Genomic DNA, 16,522 nt, shown 5'->3' on the forward strand with positions numbered 1-16,522 from the left:
CCCGCCTCTCGGGTAAAGTCTAAGATTTCAGCCAATTAGAACGGTTCAGCGTAGGCGCACTGACCAATTGGGTTTCAGGAGGGAGAAAGGCAACCAATAGCGTGGCCGCAAAGAGCCGTCTTTGTCCCCGTGTGAACTTCAAAGCTTTCATTGGTTTGTGTAGAGCCCCGCGGTTTAAATATTGAATCTTGAACTACTGAATATTGAAAATAGCGGCACTCTTTAAAATTGTATATCCAGTGAACGTGCGTGGGTCAGGATAGTTGTAACATTAGCCAGAACACCAGGTTGGATCCAGCCATAAAGTCTTTATTTTAAAACACATCATGTATCAAACACAGGTGCACATACTTGTGTACATAAGACAAAGACAATTATTGAAGAGTAACAATTATTCAGAGAAGCCCTTTCAGATGGGCAGAAGAAATCAAATCAAATCAGTAAGATGACTCATCAACAGATCATGCATAAAGTTCAAAGTCTATTCTCCTTGAGTTGTAGAATGGGGCACCCTCTTGGTCAATCCTCCTACAGTATACTCCATCCTTGAAGTAGCCTTCATCCACCCAGCCCTGGAATAAAAGATACAGCCATATTTACTTACTTAAATGTATTTACTTACTTAAACGTTCACACACACACACAAAAAAAAAAAAAAAAAAAACAGTATTTACCCTCAAAATCAAATAAAGGGGTAAATAAACATTTACTCAGTGGTGATGCATGTCATTTTTTGCCACTAGAAGCACCAAACATAAATGCAAAAATGTTTTTAAACTGGTTCCCAAATCACTCGTCCACATCTACTATTAACCGCCACTGGTTAAGTCAATGCCCCCATATCAGATCACTCAAAAAATAAATAAATAACAGTAATGAATCTATCAGTGTTTACATTTTTTAAATCATTTTAATATAAGAAATAATCTGTCAATTACTTCTGCAAATTAACGTTTGCTATTAAAGCACTGCTAATGTCTTACCTGCATCTGTTGGCTGCTGAAGGGCCCATAGAGCTCAGAGTTTTTCTCGTTGTCCCATTTGTACTCCCACATGACCTCATCACTGACTAGAGAGAAACACAAAACACATGACTGCTATTACTAAGGGGTCAGCCATTAATCAAATAATCATAAAATATGACTGGCAATAACATTTTCAGGACTCGTTCCAAAAAGTTGCTACACTACTACAAATAAAAGTTCATATTTAAATTGTATCTAATCATGCCACCTTTAAAAACACATCCTCGTCCAATCACTTACCTTTGCTGTTGTCTTTATCCTCATCTCCAGCGTGCTTGTCATCAAACTCCTCAGCAAACATGTCTAGCTCATCTTTTTCCTCGTCATCATCCTCTAGTGTTTTGGCTGCCTTTCCTCGAGTCATCCCCTTCAACTTGTACACCAGTTTTTCATAAGTCTGCTGATAAATTTCAAAATCTCCAATTCCCACCAGTCTATCTGCCAATGCTGTCAGTTTGTCCAGTTTACCAGCGTCTCTGTCCGAAGACTCTTTTTTCTCCTCCTCCCCTTCTCTCAGTCTCCCTTTCTTCTTCTGTCCTCCAAGACCACCAAGTCTTCTCAGAGCAGCAGCCACTGTTTCTCCAGGCAGCATCAGCTCAATGACGGCTTCTGTGAGCTGATGATGGCTGTACGTAGCCAGAGGGTCTTCTGCAGGTCCTTTCTGCTCCTCTTCCTCCTCATCTTCCTCACTGCCTTTCTGCTGCTCCTCACGCTTTATTTCCTCTTCTACTTCGTCTTCATCACCAATTCTTCTCTTCCTCTTAGCTGCAAGGCCTTTCTTCTTTTTCACTGGCTGCTCTTTTATCTTCACCTGTGTGAAGAGATACACTGTGATCAATGATTTGTGACCCTGGACCACAAAATCAATCTTAAATTGCTGGGGTATTCTGTAGCAATAGCCAACATCACATTGTCTGGGTCAAAATTATTGATTTTTCTTTTATGCCACAAACTATTAGGATATTAAGTAAAGATCGTGTTCAATGAAGATATTTTATAAGTTTCCTACTGTAAATATATCAAAACTTAATTTTTGATTAGTAATGTGCATTGTTAAGGACTTTATGTTGACAATTTTAAAGGCGATTTTCTCAATATCTAGATTTTGTTTTGCACCCTCAGATTCCAGATTTTCAAATAGTTGTATCTCAACCAAATATTGTCCGATCCTAACAAACCATACATCAATGGGAATATTATTTATTCAGCTTTCAGATGATGTATACATCTCAATTTTATGAAAAATTTACCCTTATGACTGGTTTTGTGGTCCATGGTCTCATTTGGTAGAGGGAAACATTTCTTAAATAAGATTATAATAATAACTTAGATTATCAACTATTTCTCAAAATTCATGCAATACAATGTACCCAGTCGATATTGTCCAGCCAGTTGTCTCTGATATCTTCCTCTTTGTTGACAAAGTAGTTTCCCTCTGAATCAAAGTGTCCCTCCTGCATTTCCTCAACGAGATTAAAAGGGGTGATGCGTACACCCTCGTCATAGTCAATGGTTGCCATTTCCTGTCCTGTGAACACAAAGAAAGCCCAAGATAAGTAATATTTTAAACAATGTAAGTCATAAATGAAATACAAGCAATCTAGTGTTTTCAAAATACTCTTGTCTTTTCTCAGCCTTTTAAATAGCAGGCCCTACAAAAGTCTAGAGGAAGAGTGAAAAAACATTCTGCAATGTGCATGACATTTATTTCATTATCTGCATGAGGCCAAAATATTATTCACAGACCTTCCACATCGTCACTGGCAAGGATGTCATATTTGCTGCTATTTCCTCCATCATCTCCTTCATCTTCCTCATCACTGTCCAAAGAGTGTTTCTCCTTAAATCTGGATCCTGGGCCAATCACACCATCAACAATCTGTAAAAAAAAAAAAAAAAAGGCATTGGATAGAGCAGAACAGAGCAAGAGATTTCACAGAACAGCACAATATATTACAACAGAATAACTTTGACAACATTAAAGAGTTATATAGAACCAACCTTCTTCTTCGGAACATCTTCCAAAGTAATCTCCCCATCTCCATCCTCAAACGTCACTTTCCTTTTCGACATGCTAAAAGAGGCATAAGGCATTTGACTACAAGAGTTTTGTTGTGCGTGTATAGTGTACTCATCTAGTATACACTGTGAAAGTTGGTTACACTTTATTTTGATAGTAAACTTTAAACATTCTACTAACTATAAGTAACTTTCCAACTACATGTCAACTAATTCTTATTAATATACAACTACATGTCTACTAACTCTCAGAGTAGACTGTTAGTTTAGGTTTAGGGTTAGTAGAATAAGTTGACCATTTACTTGCAAATTTTCTAATACTCTGTATGTTGTAGGGCCTATGTTGTGGACCCATCAAAATAAAGTGTCAGAAGATATTAAGCAGACTAATACTCTACTAATACTCTAACGACTGCTAGTTGACATTTAGTTGCAAAGATACTTAACGTTACTGTTAGTAGAATGCCTAAAGTGTTACCTGAATGTTTTATACCCTTAACATAACTTTGAGACTCCATAACAGATCGCATTCATGAAACCTGTGCATATAGAGTGGTTTAAGATTTAAAGCTAATTAGTGAGAATTCGTATGAAACCAAACTATTAGCAGTTGTAGCACAGTATAAACTCGACCTAAAATGAGATATTAAAGAATTGGGCCTATAATTTATTCACATATACAAAACCGCAACAATATATAATAACCTAATACAAGCAGAATTGGGTCAAGTATCACATTTAATTGTTCAGTATTTACACCACTGCTGAGCTAATGCTGCGAGCGTCTAACTTACGGCAAAGTGTGCCAGCTATACAAAAAACGTTTATAAAATAAGATGTAGCTTGACCAACACAGAGGCTTAACAGACTGGTCAGATGTAAAACAAACCCAATAAAGAATGAACCCGTGGTGAAATGTTTAGTTACCTGGATGTTACACTCCCCGCTGCGCCATTCAAGCACACTTAAACCGGAACAACGTCATTCGCGAGGTTCTGTCCGAGTCTCTATCGCCACCTGCAGGTGAACCGGAGAAACGACTCCCACTGCGATTATTATTATTATTTATTTATTTTTATTAAGTGCTTACAAAATGTTTAAATATGAGAAATATGTGAAGAACTTGCTATTGAATTTTGTAATTTTGAAAATTCAATTAAAAAAAAAAACACTTGTGTGTGTGAGTGTGACCTCACGTCCATCACTTGATCTGCTTGGAAATTTGCAATTTAAATATGACAATATGAAACCTTTCTGATTTACGTTTCCAAATGATTGTTCTGTTATTTTCAGATGAATATCTGATGTTACAGTTAACACTGGCTTTTGTGTTTTTTGGGAACATCTCACTTGGATACAGAAAACCTCTTAATTGTAAATACATTGCGTCTCTATGAAAACTAAAGGTACATCTGAGAAGCAGAACAGCAGAAACTGTGCGAGAGCCACCATATGCAAACAAACTGTTCTGATGTAATGTATCTAATGAATATTTGATGACAGCCTGAATTAGAAACATGAATCGATAATATATGCAGAGTGTCTTTGTTAAATTCATAAGTGTTTATTTCCCTCATTTTTTGTCTATAGATAAATTCATGCATAGCCTGTTTGTTGGTACTGTGAAAGCGCACATGTGTCGCTGCTGTTTGATCATGAAGTCTAAAGAGAATAGGGCATCGGCTTTTGTTACCAGGAAGTGGGTCGCGTTATTTATATTTCAGCACTTGAGAGACCGGCGTGAGGGCGCGCGCTGGTAATACGAAACTTATTATATCATTCTGCTCTTTATACGATTCTCCGGGATTGAGGAGCTTGGCCTGAATGATGTTTTGCCAATAAGGTTGTATGGATATCCACGATAAATCAACGGAAAGGCATTGACCAAAAGTAAGTTGCTGCACCTGACAAACATTGAGCTGGTCTACTGTTCCGGTCACAATTCTATGCCACCGTTTCCTTGTTTATCCTTTAAAAGCGCATATAGCCGATTCAAGCACACATGCTATTTACGTGGCAACACACTGACAGACACCGCGTGAACCGGATAGACAAGTTATTCACGTATGATTTCATACTTGCTTAGAATTAGATGCACGCCTTTTTTTTTTTCTTCTTCTTTTTTTTTCTGAAAACAAAAAACAAAAACAAACAAAAAAAGAAAAGAAAAAAAAGTCTGAATGACGATGGCAAATTAGATTTATCCATGGGTTGTTGTAATTTCTGTTCATGTAAAGCTCGCGCCAGGGCACGACTGCAAGCCAGGTGGCGTTGTAATGAAGATCCATCAGAAGATTGTAACCCATTACCTGTTCTGCACTTCACCTGTCGATAAAGAGGGATATCTTTACAAAAAGGTAAGGACCTGAATTTGTTAATTTACCCAGATATTATCAAATGAATCTAGAGTGCTTGTTTGAAAAAGCTGAATCTAAGTCAGCTTTATTTAGGCCTATATAGCGTTTGATACAATACAGAGTGTGTCAAGGCAGCTTCACGGTGTTAAACAGGGAAATAGTGCCAGTAGATAATGACAGAGGACAATAGTAAGCAGTCAATTATTCAGTTAAAATCAGTTAATTGTTGAAGTGATAGTCATCGTCCAGCTCAGTTCAGTTCAAATAGTGTCTGTGCAATCAAGTCGACAATATTGCAAGAAATTGCAAGTGTCCCCCTACTAAGAAAGCCAAAGGCCACAGTGGCTGGGAACCAAAACTCCATCGGTGACAGAAATGGAGAAGGAGGGGAAAAAAAACTCAGGCTCAGTTCTCCTCTAACCAGTTTAAGGAGTAAAAGTGCTTCTGCTGTCAGATTTGTTTGCTGTGCAAGCCGGGCTTAGGAAAGTGAAGCTACATTATATCTGAGACATCTTTATCTTCTTCATGCTGCATTACAGAATTTACCTTCAGGATCCTTGTATAGAGCTCTTTGCACAAAAACAAATAGATTTATATATTTTTTTTGTTTCAATGTGCTATTTACCTGCTCTTTTCAAATAGAAAAATGTAAAATTTTAGGTTATTGCACAATTTCAAATAAATGGTAAAATTAATGATAATAGTGGCAAGCAGGACTATATGATTTGGTAATTGAATAGTTATTTTAAATTATATCTAATAACAATGTTCAATTACCAATATTTTAGAACAACCTAAAAATAAACCACCCTCTCTATCTGTAAGTTGTACCACGGGAGAAACAGGGCTGTTACATTTATTTAATACACATACTTAAACTTATTAAAAGCATGCCATTGGCCTATTTCCTAATTAGTGACACTAATTTAGGTTCAGAATATATCAATCCCTTTGCATTACAAAAAAATCACATCTCCAGCTTTTCTCTGTCCTGTAGACTCTAGAATAATTTTCTCTCTTTTTAAATAAATCATATCGAGGGGTGACATTTCACCAACTTTACAGGAGAGCCAAAACAAAAATTTATCATAGTTTGATCTGATTTTGTGTACTGATTTCAATTGTACACGCATGGATGACAGTACTTTTGCCAGTAGAAAGAGCTCATTAAGAGCTTTTATTTGATATCTCCATTTCACCAAAATGTCACTTACGCCCTCCTGGTTCTCACCCCTAATTCCTCATCCTACCTGTGCTCGATGTATTACCACATTTCTTTTCCACAGAGAGAGAGGAACACCACTTACCTGCGTCGCTGGTTTGTGTTGAAGGGGAATCTGCTGTTTTATCAGGAGCGTCCAGGCGACCGTAGCCTGTTGGGTGTGATTGTTCTGGAGGGCTGCATGGTGCAGGCGTGTGAGACGGATGGTCAGTTCTGTTTCTCTTTGGTGTTTACTGGACCAGGCCTCCGTACGTACAGACTAGCTGCTGATGACCATCTCAGCCAGGAGAGCTGGATCGGTGCACTGTTCTGCGCTAGTCACATCTACCTTTCCATGATAGTCAGAGACCTGGAGAGACGCTACGAAGGTGTGTTTATCTGTTTGTGTTTTCTCTGTGTCTACTGGCTTGAAGACAATTAACATGTCTGATTGCATTTTTTTCATGCTCTCAACAAAACAGAAGCTAGAAGAGACAAAGGCCTCTGTGATTCCATCCAGACCTCAGCAGTAACTTCTACACCCAATAAGATAATGGCTTCCTGGAACTCAGGACAACCCATTTTCGTACATGGGACTTCCATAGTGCCCAGAGATGGGCGGAGCTACAGCACCAGTTCTGTACCACCTCCACCTATGCCAAACAGACCCATCAGCTATAGTCTTCATGCCCCTCCTATTCAATTCAAGACTAACAATAAGCGATCTCCAAAGCTCTGGCCCAAGAGAAATGCCCATGTCACACCCTTAAATGGTCCGGCACCATCTTATGGGGAGTGGCCCGTTGTGAACTTTGATCCTTTGGAAGAGTTTAGTAAACTGCACGAGTACTATGGAAATGAGATTAAGCAACTAAGAGCTGATTGGCTGAAGAAGAAGCGCGAGGAAGTTGGACATGTCGAGGAGGACCTCATTGATCTTGGCTAGAGCAGCATCTGATATATTTATATATATATATATTCATTATATATATACATATCACATATATGCATTTGTTCATGTTGTCGTCTAAATAGTAAATCTTGTTCTAAAACAATAGATGGATGAATGTATTAAGATGCAGTACTAGTAGAATCCTGCTGTCTTTTTAAATTTATGAAGGCGTACAGATTAGCACTGACTGACACTGATCTTGTGGCATTTTTTGATAAAACATTTCTCATTTCCTCTCTGTGGTCTCTCAGCCTAGTTCCTTCTCGCTTGAATTGTCATAAAACAGACCCAAACCACTGGTAACTGTACCCCCACTGTTAAAGGGATCCAAAGTACTTCAGATACTGTCAAATGAGGTGTGATTAGAGACGGCACGTTAGTTGTAGAGCTGTAAATTTATGATAATAATAGTTAATTTATTGTTACATCTTTTAAAATATGTGATCTTTTAAAAATGTGATCTTGTGAAGAGGGCGACACAAGTGACTGTTTAGTTCAGCCTTACAGAACTTCACACAGTTCAGGAGGTTTCATAAACAAACTGAAACACACTCCCTTTATATTCTTCCTCTTTCACAACATCTCAATTCTTTGGGGATGTAGATGTACCTCTTTTGGTTTCTAGTGTACTCAACACATTTGGAATGTTAAACACATTAGAAGCAACTTTTTTTTGTAGTCCAGTCATATCAGTAAGCATCAAAATAAATTCAAGTTTGTATGCATTAAGCTTTTCAGGGGTGCAGCTCTGTATACTGTAGGTCACCAGAGGGCACTGCACTTCACCAACAGTACCACTACATTTATTCACTTCCTTTATTCAGCTGTGCTTCAGGTACAGGGGTCACTAGTAATTTTATTATTTAATGTTCTATATGTAATTATAAATGAATGATATCAGTAATGTTGGACATGTTTTTATTGTACAAATGTTTCATATATTCACAGTTTCTGTGACCACCATGCTCAATGCATTGTCTTAATTTAATATAGATCAATTGTATTATAATACATTTGATGAATTTTAATGCTAATTTGTTTAGGGATCAATTTGATTGTTTTATCTAGTATTTAACCTTGAATGTCAATTCTGTAAAAATAAGTTTAATTTAATGCTAAGTTTAATTTAGTAAGTTACATTTTGAGACTGTATTTGAGCACTGCATATTGCACAGCATCAGTAAAAACATTTTTAAAAAATATGTAGGGTTGTTTGGTTTATTCAATGTTAGTATATATTTGATTGTACTTTATTTGACTTTTATTGTGAACTATTATATTATTGTATCAATCAAATTACAATAAAAGTTCTAATAAAGTCCTGTTCTGTTAAGATCTTGGTGTTATTTTATTCATTTATTTTAATGTGGACAGTTTCATCTTTAAATGTTGTGAGCAGATGTAACAGTAAAGGTAGATAATGGGGTTAGTATAATGATTCATGAAATCACGTTATGAAATTTTATAGGGATTCTGTGACATACATCAGAGCTCTGACAACAAAAACCTAAAAACGCCTTAAGTGTTGGATGCAACAAGAAGCTCCTCCTTTCAATCAGCACATCTGTGCTCTGCAGACTTCAGGTATGTTAAACCCTACAGCAACGATGTGGCCTTTTTCACCTCATCCGGATTCCAGACGTGTTTGCTGTGATAAACAGTTTTCACGATACATGTCAGTAGATTACGTTACACGTAACATGTACTGTACGTATAGACATGTAAACTTTGACAGTGCATAAACAAAACAAAGATGACTGACACAGTGGCCTACAGGCCACCCTGTGAAGATACTAAATCACAGATGTATTCACAGCCTGGTCAGTCATTGGCCAGACATACTTGAAAAGGGTCTACAATGAACTGAACGTATTGTGTTTAAGAAAATCATTTTATTATGACATGAAATATCTCATATCAAGGCCTACGCTTCCTCTGACCCAGACTTTCCTTCCCCTCCCTGTTAATCTCTCTCATACACACTTTGAATGCTGTTCCACCATATATAGTTATAGGAGGGGTGTATTAATATAGCATATGCTATACTATATCTAATTTGAGAACCTGCCTAATCATTCAGCTGCTTTTTCAATGACTGCAAGAGTTATCAATGTAACCTTAACATTAAATCATTACTAACGAAATTTAATGTATACTTGATAAGCATTTTCTTTTACAACTTCTTATTACCCTTTTAAGCTTATCCATTACAACTTACATGACTTTCAGACTTTATCAGTCTCTCCATAAAAAATGGCACTCTATAAATAACTGCAGTTAAGCTGTTCTATAGGAAAAGATTGCTGAAATGAACAATGAAAGATCTAGAAAGGGGTGCAAAACACGTAAAGGACAGACTCGCAAGGTATCAAATGAGCGTAAAGGAAGAAAGGAACGCAAAAAAAACTGTGGCGTTGCTAGAAGTGGACGAGGAAGTGACTGATGGATTAAACCGAGAAGAAAAGGAGAGCTCAAGGAGCAGACAAGTTTGTTTTGCTATTTTGGTCACTCTCAGCTGTCCATTACCCCCACCTTTCCAAAAGAACCTGTATTAAGCCTCAGATTTCCCTTCATGCGCGTCCCTTACAACCTCTCACTGGGCTGCATTGTGCTGCTGATCATCTCAAACTGAAAGAAAAGATGATAATTACATGTGCATACACAGAGCAGCTTCACAAACTGCATCTCACAGTGACTGCAAAGTGACCGAGCAAGGTCAAATAGCTCCAGGGGGAAAGAGTGTGCTGAATTTGGGCATGGCCATGTGGCAGGGTGAGGTGGGGGGACTTGGACCCAAATCTTATGGCATCACTATACTAGGAAAGGCATTAAAACCTATTTTTGATTAGGGCTGATTTGGAAAGAGGTGACAAGATGGCAAGGGTTAAAATGTTACATCGGCCTCTTATATTTGAGACGGGGGCGTGCACGCATATATGAACAAGATAATCATTGGCTCACAAAATCTCTGGATTTACATCAATAAGTATCTATTATTGCAACCTCCCCCATCCCAACCCCAGGATTCAGATGTAACACTGAAAACCAAATATTGATCTGCCACTAGTCGAAACATAGTCGTGAGTCTGATTACAGCCTGATTACAGCCCATTCATTTCAAATTGCCTAAGTTATGCGATTGTGCAAAGCTCAAACAGGCCTTTACGTCTCCATGTCCTTATTAGTCTACGTGAGACACGCAGACTGCTGCCAACAGTATCAGATTCATCCCATTCCAAGACTCTAATAGCTATTTCTGAGCACTGTAAGATGATAGTGCATCCCACCCTGTGTTCCTTCATCGCTTTACCCCTACCTCATCTCTCTCCCCTTTCATAGTTTTCCCTGTCTGTCTTTTTCCCAAGCCACACTTAAGGTTGGATCTATAATTAGCAAGGGGCCTTCGGCAGTATATAAGCCCTCCAGGAACAAGTCACCACGCGGCTTCAGTCTTCACTTCTTGAGCTTCTTAGACTTCACACATACCGTCTCAGCATGGTGAGTAACCTGAACCTTAGATGTTACCTGGCCACACCATCTAGGTGGACACATAGGAACCAAGGACATAATACCTCAGTCTCAACAGGGTTGAATGGAAGAGAGCTTGCTTTTTGAATCAGCATCTGATTCTGTGGACGTATTATGCATTTAACAGAATATGATAAACTGGGCATTTTTTTCTGAAGCTGTTCTTTCTGAGCCTGTGTTGTTGGAACCAGGACCAGCAGTTTTAAATTGCTAAACTAAGTGGTTTTGCTGTCACTTCCCATGAAATATGGGATTTTTTTGTAATTTTATGTAAGTTAAACTAAGAATATATAGAATATGGCAAGTTTTATCAGAAAGCATAATGTACGAATATAAAGTTCCTGAATACGGTTTTATTAATCATTGAGGAGCGACCTATGCAAAGATCATTATTTGGATGTATATCACATGTAAAAATATGTTTCATTAGAATATGGCTGAACAGGGGTTTTATTAACAATAAATATGTTAAAATGTCTTATGAATGAGTCTTGTGTCTCTAAGCTCTGTGTGACAATGTCAGTGCCAGTTTTCAGATTATGTCATTATGTACTATTGTCAACGGCACAGAGGAAATATGCACTGTTCAGCTGTGCTGACTGTTAAAAAATTTATTTTTCTTTCTAGTCACCCAAGAAGGCCAAGAGGAGGGCAGGAGGAGGAGAGGGTTCCTCCAACGTGTTCTCCATGTTTGAGCAGAGCCAGATTCAGGAGTACAAAGAGGTAAATATTTTTTCAGATCTTATAATTAATACAAGTAGACTCCATATTTTTATGACATTATATATTGTAAATATGTTTTAGTTACATTCTTTCACTTTATTAAGTATTATCAAAGTCCAAATTAGATTTCTGGGGGTAAATGTTACCAGACATCAGTTTGGTGCAATAAAGTATCACTGCGACTTATCATAAATGTTGCTTCTGAGATGGAGATCTAATTCTAATATGATCAAATTCTGTTATCAGGTTAAAACATATTTGTATTAAGCCTTGTTTGATGGTCAGTACAGCAAATGGACAGAGTCAACAGATCGACATAATCTAGTATTTTTGTCTTGTCTGCTAATATCCCCAAAAAATGTGACAGCATTCCTCTTCTCTGCCCTCCCATCTGTCAGACACTCCTGAACTCCTGATCCCAATGGGATGGCAGCTGAAGATCATAGTGCATGCCAGAGGGACAGAAAGAAATCATGTGTAAAATATGATTGACGAGATAAAAGAAAAAGGAAATAAAATATAGTTAATGACAATTATGTTTAAAGGCCCTTGAAGTAGTTGCAGGAAAATAACATTTTATGCAAATTAGATTTGTGAGAGGACCTTGAAATGATAAATAACACACAAAACAATTACCAGAAAAAAAATCTGATTTACCAGTAGTTGACTATATTTATGGCTCTTAAATATTGTGATTGATCTAAATTTATTTCATTTTCTCTAAGTAAACAAAGTAAAAAAAAAAAAGTGTGCAAACGCACATGCTAAATGGGTGAGGTGACTGGAATTAGCATCAGGCTAGAGTGCGACTGAGCTAAGTAAGGACATGAAGTGGTTTGAATGGTTTATTAATAATACAGCCTTCTCAAGTGCCTCTTCAGGAATGTCTGACATTACAGTTGGGATTGACTTAACACATCTCCCAGATGGAAAGAAGGATCAGCGAGGGTCTCTGTGGGGGCCAGGTGGGAGTTAGCAGCTGCTGCTGTTCAAGCCCCTTCTTGAGTTTCATGTGACTAAGAAGGACATTTTACTTCTGTCAGGAAAGAGAAAAAAGCTACAAGGGGAAGATTTCTTGCTAAACTGACTCTTTACTCATTGGTTTGCAACTGTGAGCAGCCTCATTTTCCACCAACTCCTGTAACAATGTGCTGTTTTCTGTCCTGCACGCATAGGCTTTCACAATCATTGACCAGAACAGAGACGGTATCATCAGCAAAGACGACCTTAGGGACGTGTTGGCTTCAATGGGTGAGTTTGTGTCTTGTGTCCTTTGTAAATATATCCATGAATGTGTGCTGACCATCCTTGTCTCTCTGTAGGCCAGCTGAACGTGAAGAATGAGGAGCTCGAGGCCATGATCAAGGAAGCCAGCGGCCCGATCAACTTCACTGTTTTCCTCACCATGTTCGGAGAGAAGCTGAAGGGTATGCAAAAGTCTGGCTGTTTTCTCTTTGGTTTTCCAATCCTTGCTGTATTCAGTCAGTGTAACTCGCTCTCCATGTCTCTGAAAGGTGCTGACCCCGAAGACGTCATTGTGTCCGCCTTCAAGGTGCTGGACCCAGAGGCCACTGGCTTAATCAAGAAGCAGTTGTAAGCGTATATTAACTCACTCTTGATTTCAATGTGCCAAAAAAAATCTGTGTTTCCATGTATGACTGATATTTGTTCTCTCTCTTTCCAGCCTTGAGGAGCTTCTGACCACTCAGTGCGACAGGTTCTCCGCAGAGGAGGTGAGATCAGATCTTACTCTTCATAGATCTTAGTCTTCATAGAAATGGCAGTTCACTATAACACTTTCTGAATACATGTTATTAATCTTTTCGTGAGCGATTCATTCATGCATACGTTTTATTTTTGAGCTCATAATCTTTATCAAAATGTCATAACTCGACCTTACAGTGAACATACAGACTTTTCCAATCATTTAGTCCATTTAAACACTTGCCTCTTGCTGCTTCCATCCAATCAACAACGGATCAACAGAATTAAGCCCCACCCTACTTTTTTGTTCTTCTTCAATTATCCATTTAATTAGGATGTACGTCACAAAGCGTAAAAAAAAAAAATCAGTTGCTATTTCTGTTTCATTGCAACTTTAATCTATTTTTCTAAAATGTTAATTGCTTAATGTTTATTTAATCCAAATTCGTTGTTGTTCTTCATCCATTAGATGAAGAATCTGTGGGCCGCCTTCCCCCCAGATGTTGCTGGCAATGTTGACTACAAGAACATCTGCTACGTCATCACACACGGAGAGGAGAAGGAGGAGTAAACGGTCGTGGAGACAAGACAGAAAATGAAGAGATGAACGTGCATCCTTCACTGCTTTACCCTCCCAGTCTGTTCTCTGTCCTCCTTCTCTTACTTTGTGTTTCTTCCTCCCTTTCTTCCTTTCTATCATCTTTGTTAGTCTCAAGCACTTACTCTCTCCGTCTCTCCAAAGACTTGTCTCGCTGAGGCTGAATTGAGAGGGTGGAGAGGCTCATGACCACGCTGTCTATCAAGTGGGCATATGGGATTGTTTTCAATAAAATGAACATCATTTCTATATCTCTCACATACTCTCTCTTTCTCACTCATTACCCACAAACACCTCTCATGCATGAAAGTTGCTGCATCTTCTGCTGCTGTCTTGAGGGCTGAAGGCATGTATAGCTTTTGGCTGAAATCTCTCTCTAGATAAATGTGGAAGAGTGAGGGAAAAAGAGGCAAGATGGAGTGATCTCACTCTATAATAGAGGAACCAGTCATGATTCTTGTTCTTTCCCCTGATAGTTGACTAGAAAAAAATGAGGGTTTTGTACCGAGAGAGCTTGGCCTCCTAAAAGTGATGCTGAGCTTATAACGGAGGGAGTGAGAGAAACAGACCATCCAAGGAAGAGAGGAGAGCGGGGACTGAAAGAAAACATACCCTCTTCACTCCCTCTCTCCCCTCCTCTTCACTATTTCTCTGTCCATGTTTTTTTTTTTTTTTTTTTTTAATCTATCCTTTTGCTTTCTGCATCTGGGCCTGCTTTGCTCTGTCAGAAACTCTTCTGTAACCAATAAAAAGACAAGCTGTGAATAAAACATCTTTTTGTAATGCTGTCTGCTGGCTGTGTGTGATAGGTGGGATGAAACTGTCTCTTCTGTAATTACAGAGCATAGAAATGGTAATATGAGTTAGATTACATAAGACTGCAGGTAAATCATGCAGTAAATCACAAGGGTGACCAGCAGTAGCCTATATGAGAACATACTGAGAGCATGCTATCTGCTGGATTATGGTAGTACTACAACTGCAATAATAGCATATCTGCTCTGTCACAATCGCTTCCACATCAGTCCAAAAGATTTTTAATATTTTCAGCATTAACTGCTCGTTTTCTAATTATTAATAGAGAAAATGTTCAAATTGTAGAAGATTTTTATTAGTCAAAATATGAATTAATCAAGTATAATTAATGTGAATCTAACCACTTGTGTATTAAGTTATATTTCCAATATAAGCATATGCTTGTGTGTAAGGGAAACCACCACAAAATCTGGCCAAAAAAGAGGCTTGTTTAAAACTGTGAATTTCTGATTTAACACTTGATCCAATACAATTGTTTTTATACTTTTAACTATTTAGATTAATAATTAAGAGCCCAAACTAAACGTCAAGTTGATGTAGATATTAAAGGTCTTAAATCGTTACATAGAAAAAGAAGAAAAAAACGAGTTTTAAATGATGATTGAATATCATGTTTCCAAAACTAAACTAGAATTTATCAAGAGATAATATGACTAACCTCAAGAATTCGCGCCATTCTTTTTTGTCTGCGATGTGAGCAAAAGCAGTAGCCTACTTTAGGCACATTTCCACGTAATGTGCATTCATAAGGAATTTTAATAAACGCGCCCCAACACCCCTACTTAGCTGAGGGAACAAAAACAAAAACAATATTTGGCTATGTACCCAAGCACATGGCGCATGAATCACGAAGGCCAGACATAACCCAAATAAACATCACAATTTTGTCATAAGGTGACTAACGTTAATTAAGTGCATCACCATGGAGAGGCTCATGACCACGCTGTCTATCAAGTGGGCATATGGGATTGTTTTCAATAAAATGAACATCATTTCTATATCTCTCACATACTCTCTCTTTCTCACTCATTACCCACAAACACCTCTCATGCATGAAAGTTGCTGCATCTTCTGCTGCTGTCTTGAGGGCTGAAGGCATGTATAGCTTTTGGCTGAAATCTCTCTCTAGATAAATGTGGAAGAGTGAGGGAAAAAGAGGCAAGATGGAGTGATCTCACTCTATAATAGAGGAACCAGTCATGATTCTTGTTCTTTCCCCTGATAGTTGACTAGAAAAAAAATGAGGGTTTTGTACCGAGAGAGCTTGGCCTCCTAAAAGTGATGCCGAGCTTATAACGGAGGGAGTGAGAGAAACAGACCATCCAAGGAAGAGAGGAGAGCGGGGACTGAAAGAAAACATACCCTCTTCACTCCCTCTCTCCCCTCCTCTTCACTATTTCTCTGTCCATGTTTTTTTTTTTTTTTTTTTTTTTTTATCTATCCTTTTGCTTTCTGCATCTGGGCCTGCTTTGCTCTGTCAGAAACTCTTCTGTAACCAATAAAAAGACAAGCTGTGAATAAAACATCTTTTTGTAATGCTGTCTGCTGGCTGTGTGTGATAGGTGGGATGAAACTGTAACACGTGACACGTAAAATAAT

At 38.1% G+C, this 16,522-nt stretch overlaps 3 protein-coding genes across 7 annotated transcripts; 2 read left to right on the forward strand and 1 right to left on the reverse strand.

Moving 5' to 3' along the window:
• Window positions 1–261: 261 nt before the first annotated feature.
• On the reverse strand, window positions 262–7,051 carry LOC306850297 (CD2 antigen cytoplasmic tail-binding protein 2-like). Of its 4 annotated transcripts, none has more exons than XM_079385856.1 (8): window positions 6,709–7,051; window positions 3,972–4,061; window positions 3,027–3,099; window positions 2,772–2,904; window positions 2,396–2,553; window positions 1,266–1,836; window positions 984–1,069; window positions 262–572 (listed from the first exon to the last, which is right to left on the reverse strand). In XM_079385856.1, the coding sequence occupies exons 3-8, from the start codon at window positions 3,096–3,098 to the stop codon at window positions 462–464; spliced, it is 1,131 nt and encodes a 376-aa protein (XP_079241982.1). In that variant the 5' UTR covers window position 3,099; window positions 3,972–4,061; window positions 6,709–7,051; the 3' UTR covers window positions 262–461. The 4 variants fall into 4 exon arrangements, with proteins under 4 accessions (XP_079241982.1, XP_079241981.1, XP_079241983.1 ...); XM_079385855.1 differs by lacking the exon at window positions 6,709–7,051 and adding an exon at window positions 4,949–5,089; XM_079385857.1 differs by lacking the exons at window positions 3,972–4,061; window positions 6,709–7,051 and adding an exon at window positions 3,934–3,967.
• LOC306850323 (sesquipedalian-1-like) lies at window positions 4,797–7,672 on the forward strand. The gene is made up of 4 exons (XM_079385894.1): window positions 4,797–4,934; window positions 5,282–5,401; window positions 6,688–6,991; window positions 7,085–7,672. Exons 2-4 carry the CDS (start codon window positions 5,321–5,323, stop codon window positions 7,546–7,548), a joined length of 849 nt encoding a protein of 282 aa, XP_079242020.1. The 5' UTR covers window positions 4,797–4,934; window positions 5,282–5,320; the 3' UTR covers window positions 7,549–7,672.
• Window positions 7,673–11,000: 3,328 nt separating this feature from the next.
• LOC306859885 (myosin regulatory light chain 2, skeletal muscle-like) lies at window positions 11,001–16,457 on the forward strand. 2 transcript variants are annotated; one of them, XR_013783340.1, is made up of 8 exons: window positions 11,001–11,052; window positions 11,710–11,805; window positions 12,981–13,056; window positions 13,128–13,232; window positions 13,320–13,398; window positions 13,490–13,538; window positions 13,979–14,312; window positions 15,879–16,457. XR_013783340.1 is itself a non-coding variant. In XM_079401280.1 (7 exons), exons 1-7 carry the CDS (start codon window positions 11,050–11,052, stop codon window positions 14,078–14,080), a joined length of 510 nt encoding a protein of 169 aa, XP_079257406.1. In that variant the 5' UTR covers window positions 11,001–11,049; the 3' UTR covers window positions 14,081–14,888. The 2 variants fall into 2 exon arrangements, 1 of the variants encoding a protein (XP_079257406.1); XM_079401280.1 differs by lacking the exon at window positions 15,879–16,457 and having other exon boundaries at window positions 13,979–14,888.
• The last annotated feature ends 65 nt before the right edge of the window (window positions 16,458–16,522 follow it).

Source organism: Barbus barbus, assembly GCF_936440315.1.
Source record: "Barbus barbus genome assembly, chromosome: 3".
Taxonomy (NCBI): domain Eukaryota; kingdom Metazoa; phylum Chordata; class Actinopteri; order Cypriniformes; family Cyprinidae; genus Barbus; species Barbus barbus.

Excerpts from the sequence above, each read along its gene's own strand:
- LOC306850297 (XM_079385856.1), bottom strand. The coding sequence starts at position 3,098 with ATGTCGAAAAGGAAAGTGACGTTTGAGGATGGAGATGGGGAGATTACT. Across the intron at positions 2,905-3,026 it reads AAGATGTTCCGAAGAAGAAG|ATTGTTGATGGTGTGATTGG; the intron begins GTTGGTTCTATA and ends TTTTTTTTACAG. Across the intron at positions 1,837-2,395 it reads GGCTGGACAATATCGACTGG|GTGAAGATAAAAGAGCAGCC; the intron begins GTACATTGTATT and ends CTCTTCACACAG.
- LOC306850323 (XM_079385894.1), top strand. The coding sequence starts at position 5,321 with ATGAAGATCCATCAGAAGATTGTAACCCATTACCTGTTCTGCACTTCA. Across the intron at positions 5,402-6,687 it reads AGGGATATCTTTACAAAAAG|AGAGAGAGGAACACCACTTA; the intron begins GTAAGGACCTGA and ends TCTTTTCCACAG. Across the intron at positions 6,992-7,084 it reads CCTGGAGAGACGCTACGAAG|AAGCTAGAAGAGACAAAGGC; the intron begins GTGTGTTTATCT and ends TCAACAAAACAG.
- LOC306859885 (XM_079401280.1), top strand. Across the intron at positions 13,399-13,489 it reads GGCTTAATCAAGAAGCAGTT|CCTTGAGGAGCTTCTGACCA; the intron begins GTAAGCGTATAT and ends CTCTCTTTCCAG. Across the intron at positions 13,539-13,978 it reads ACAGGTTCTCCGCAGAGGAG|ATGAAGAATCTGTGGGCCGC; the intron begins GTGAGATCAGAT and ends TTCATCCATTAG.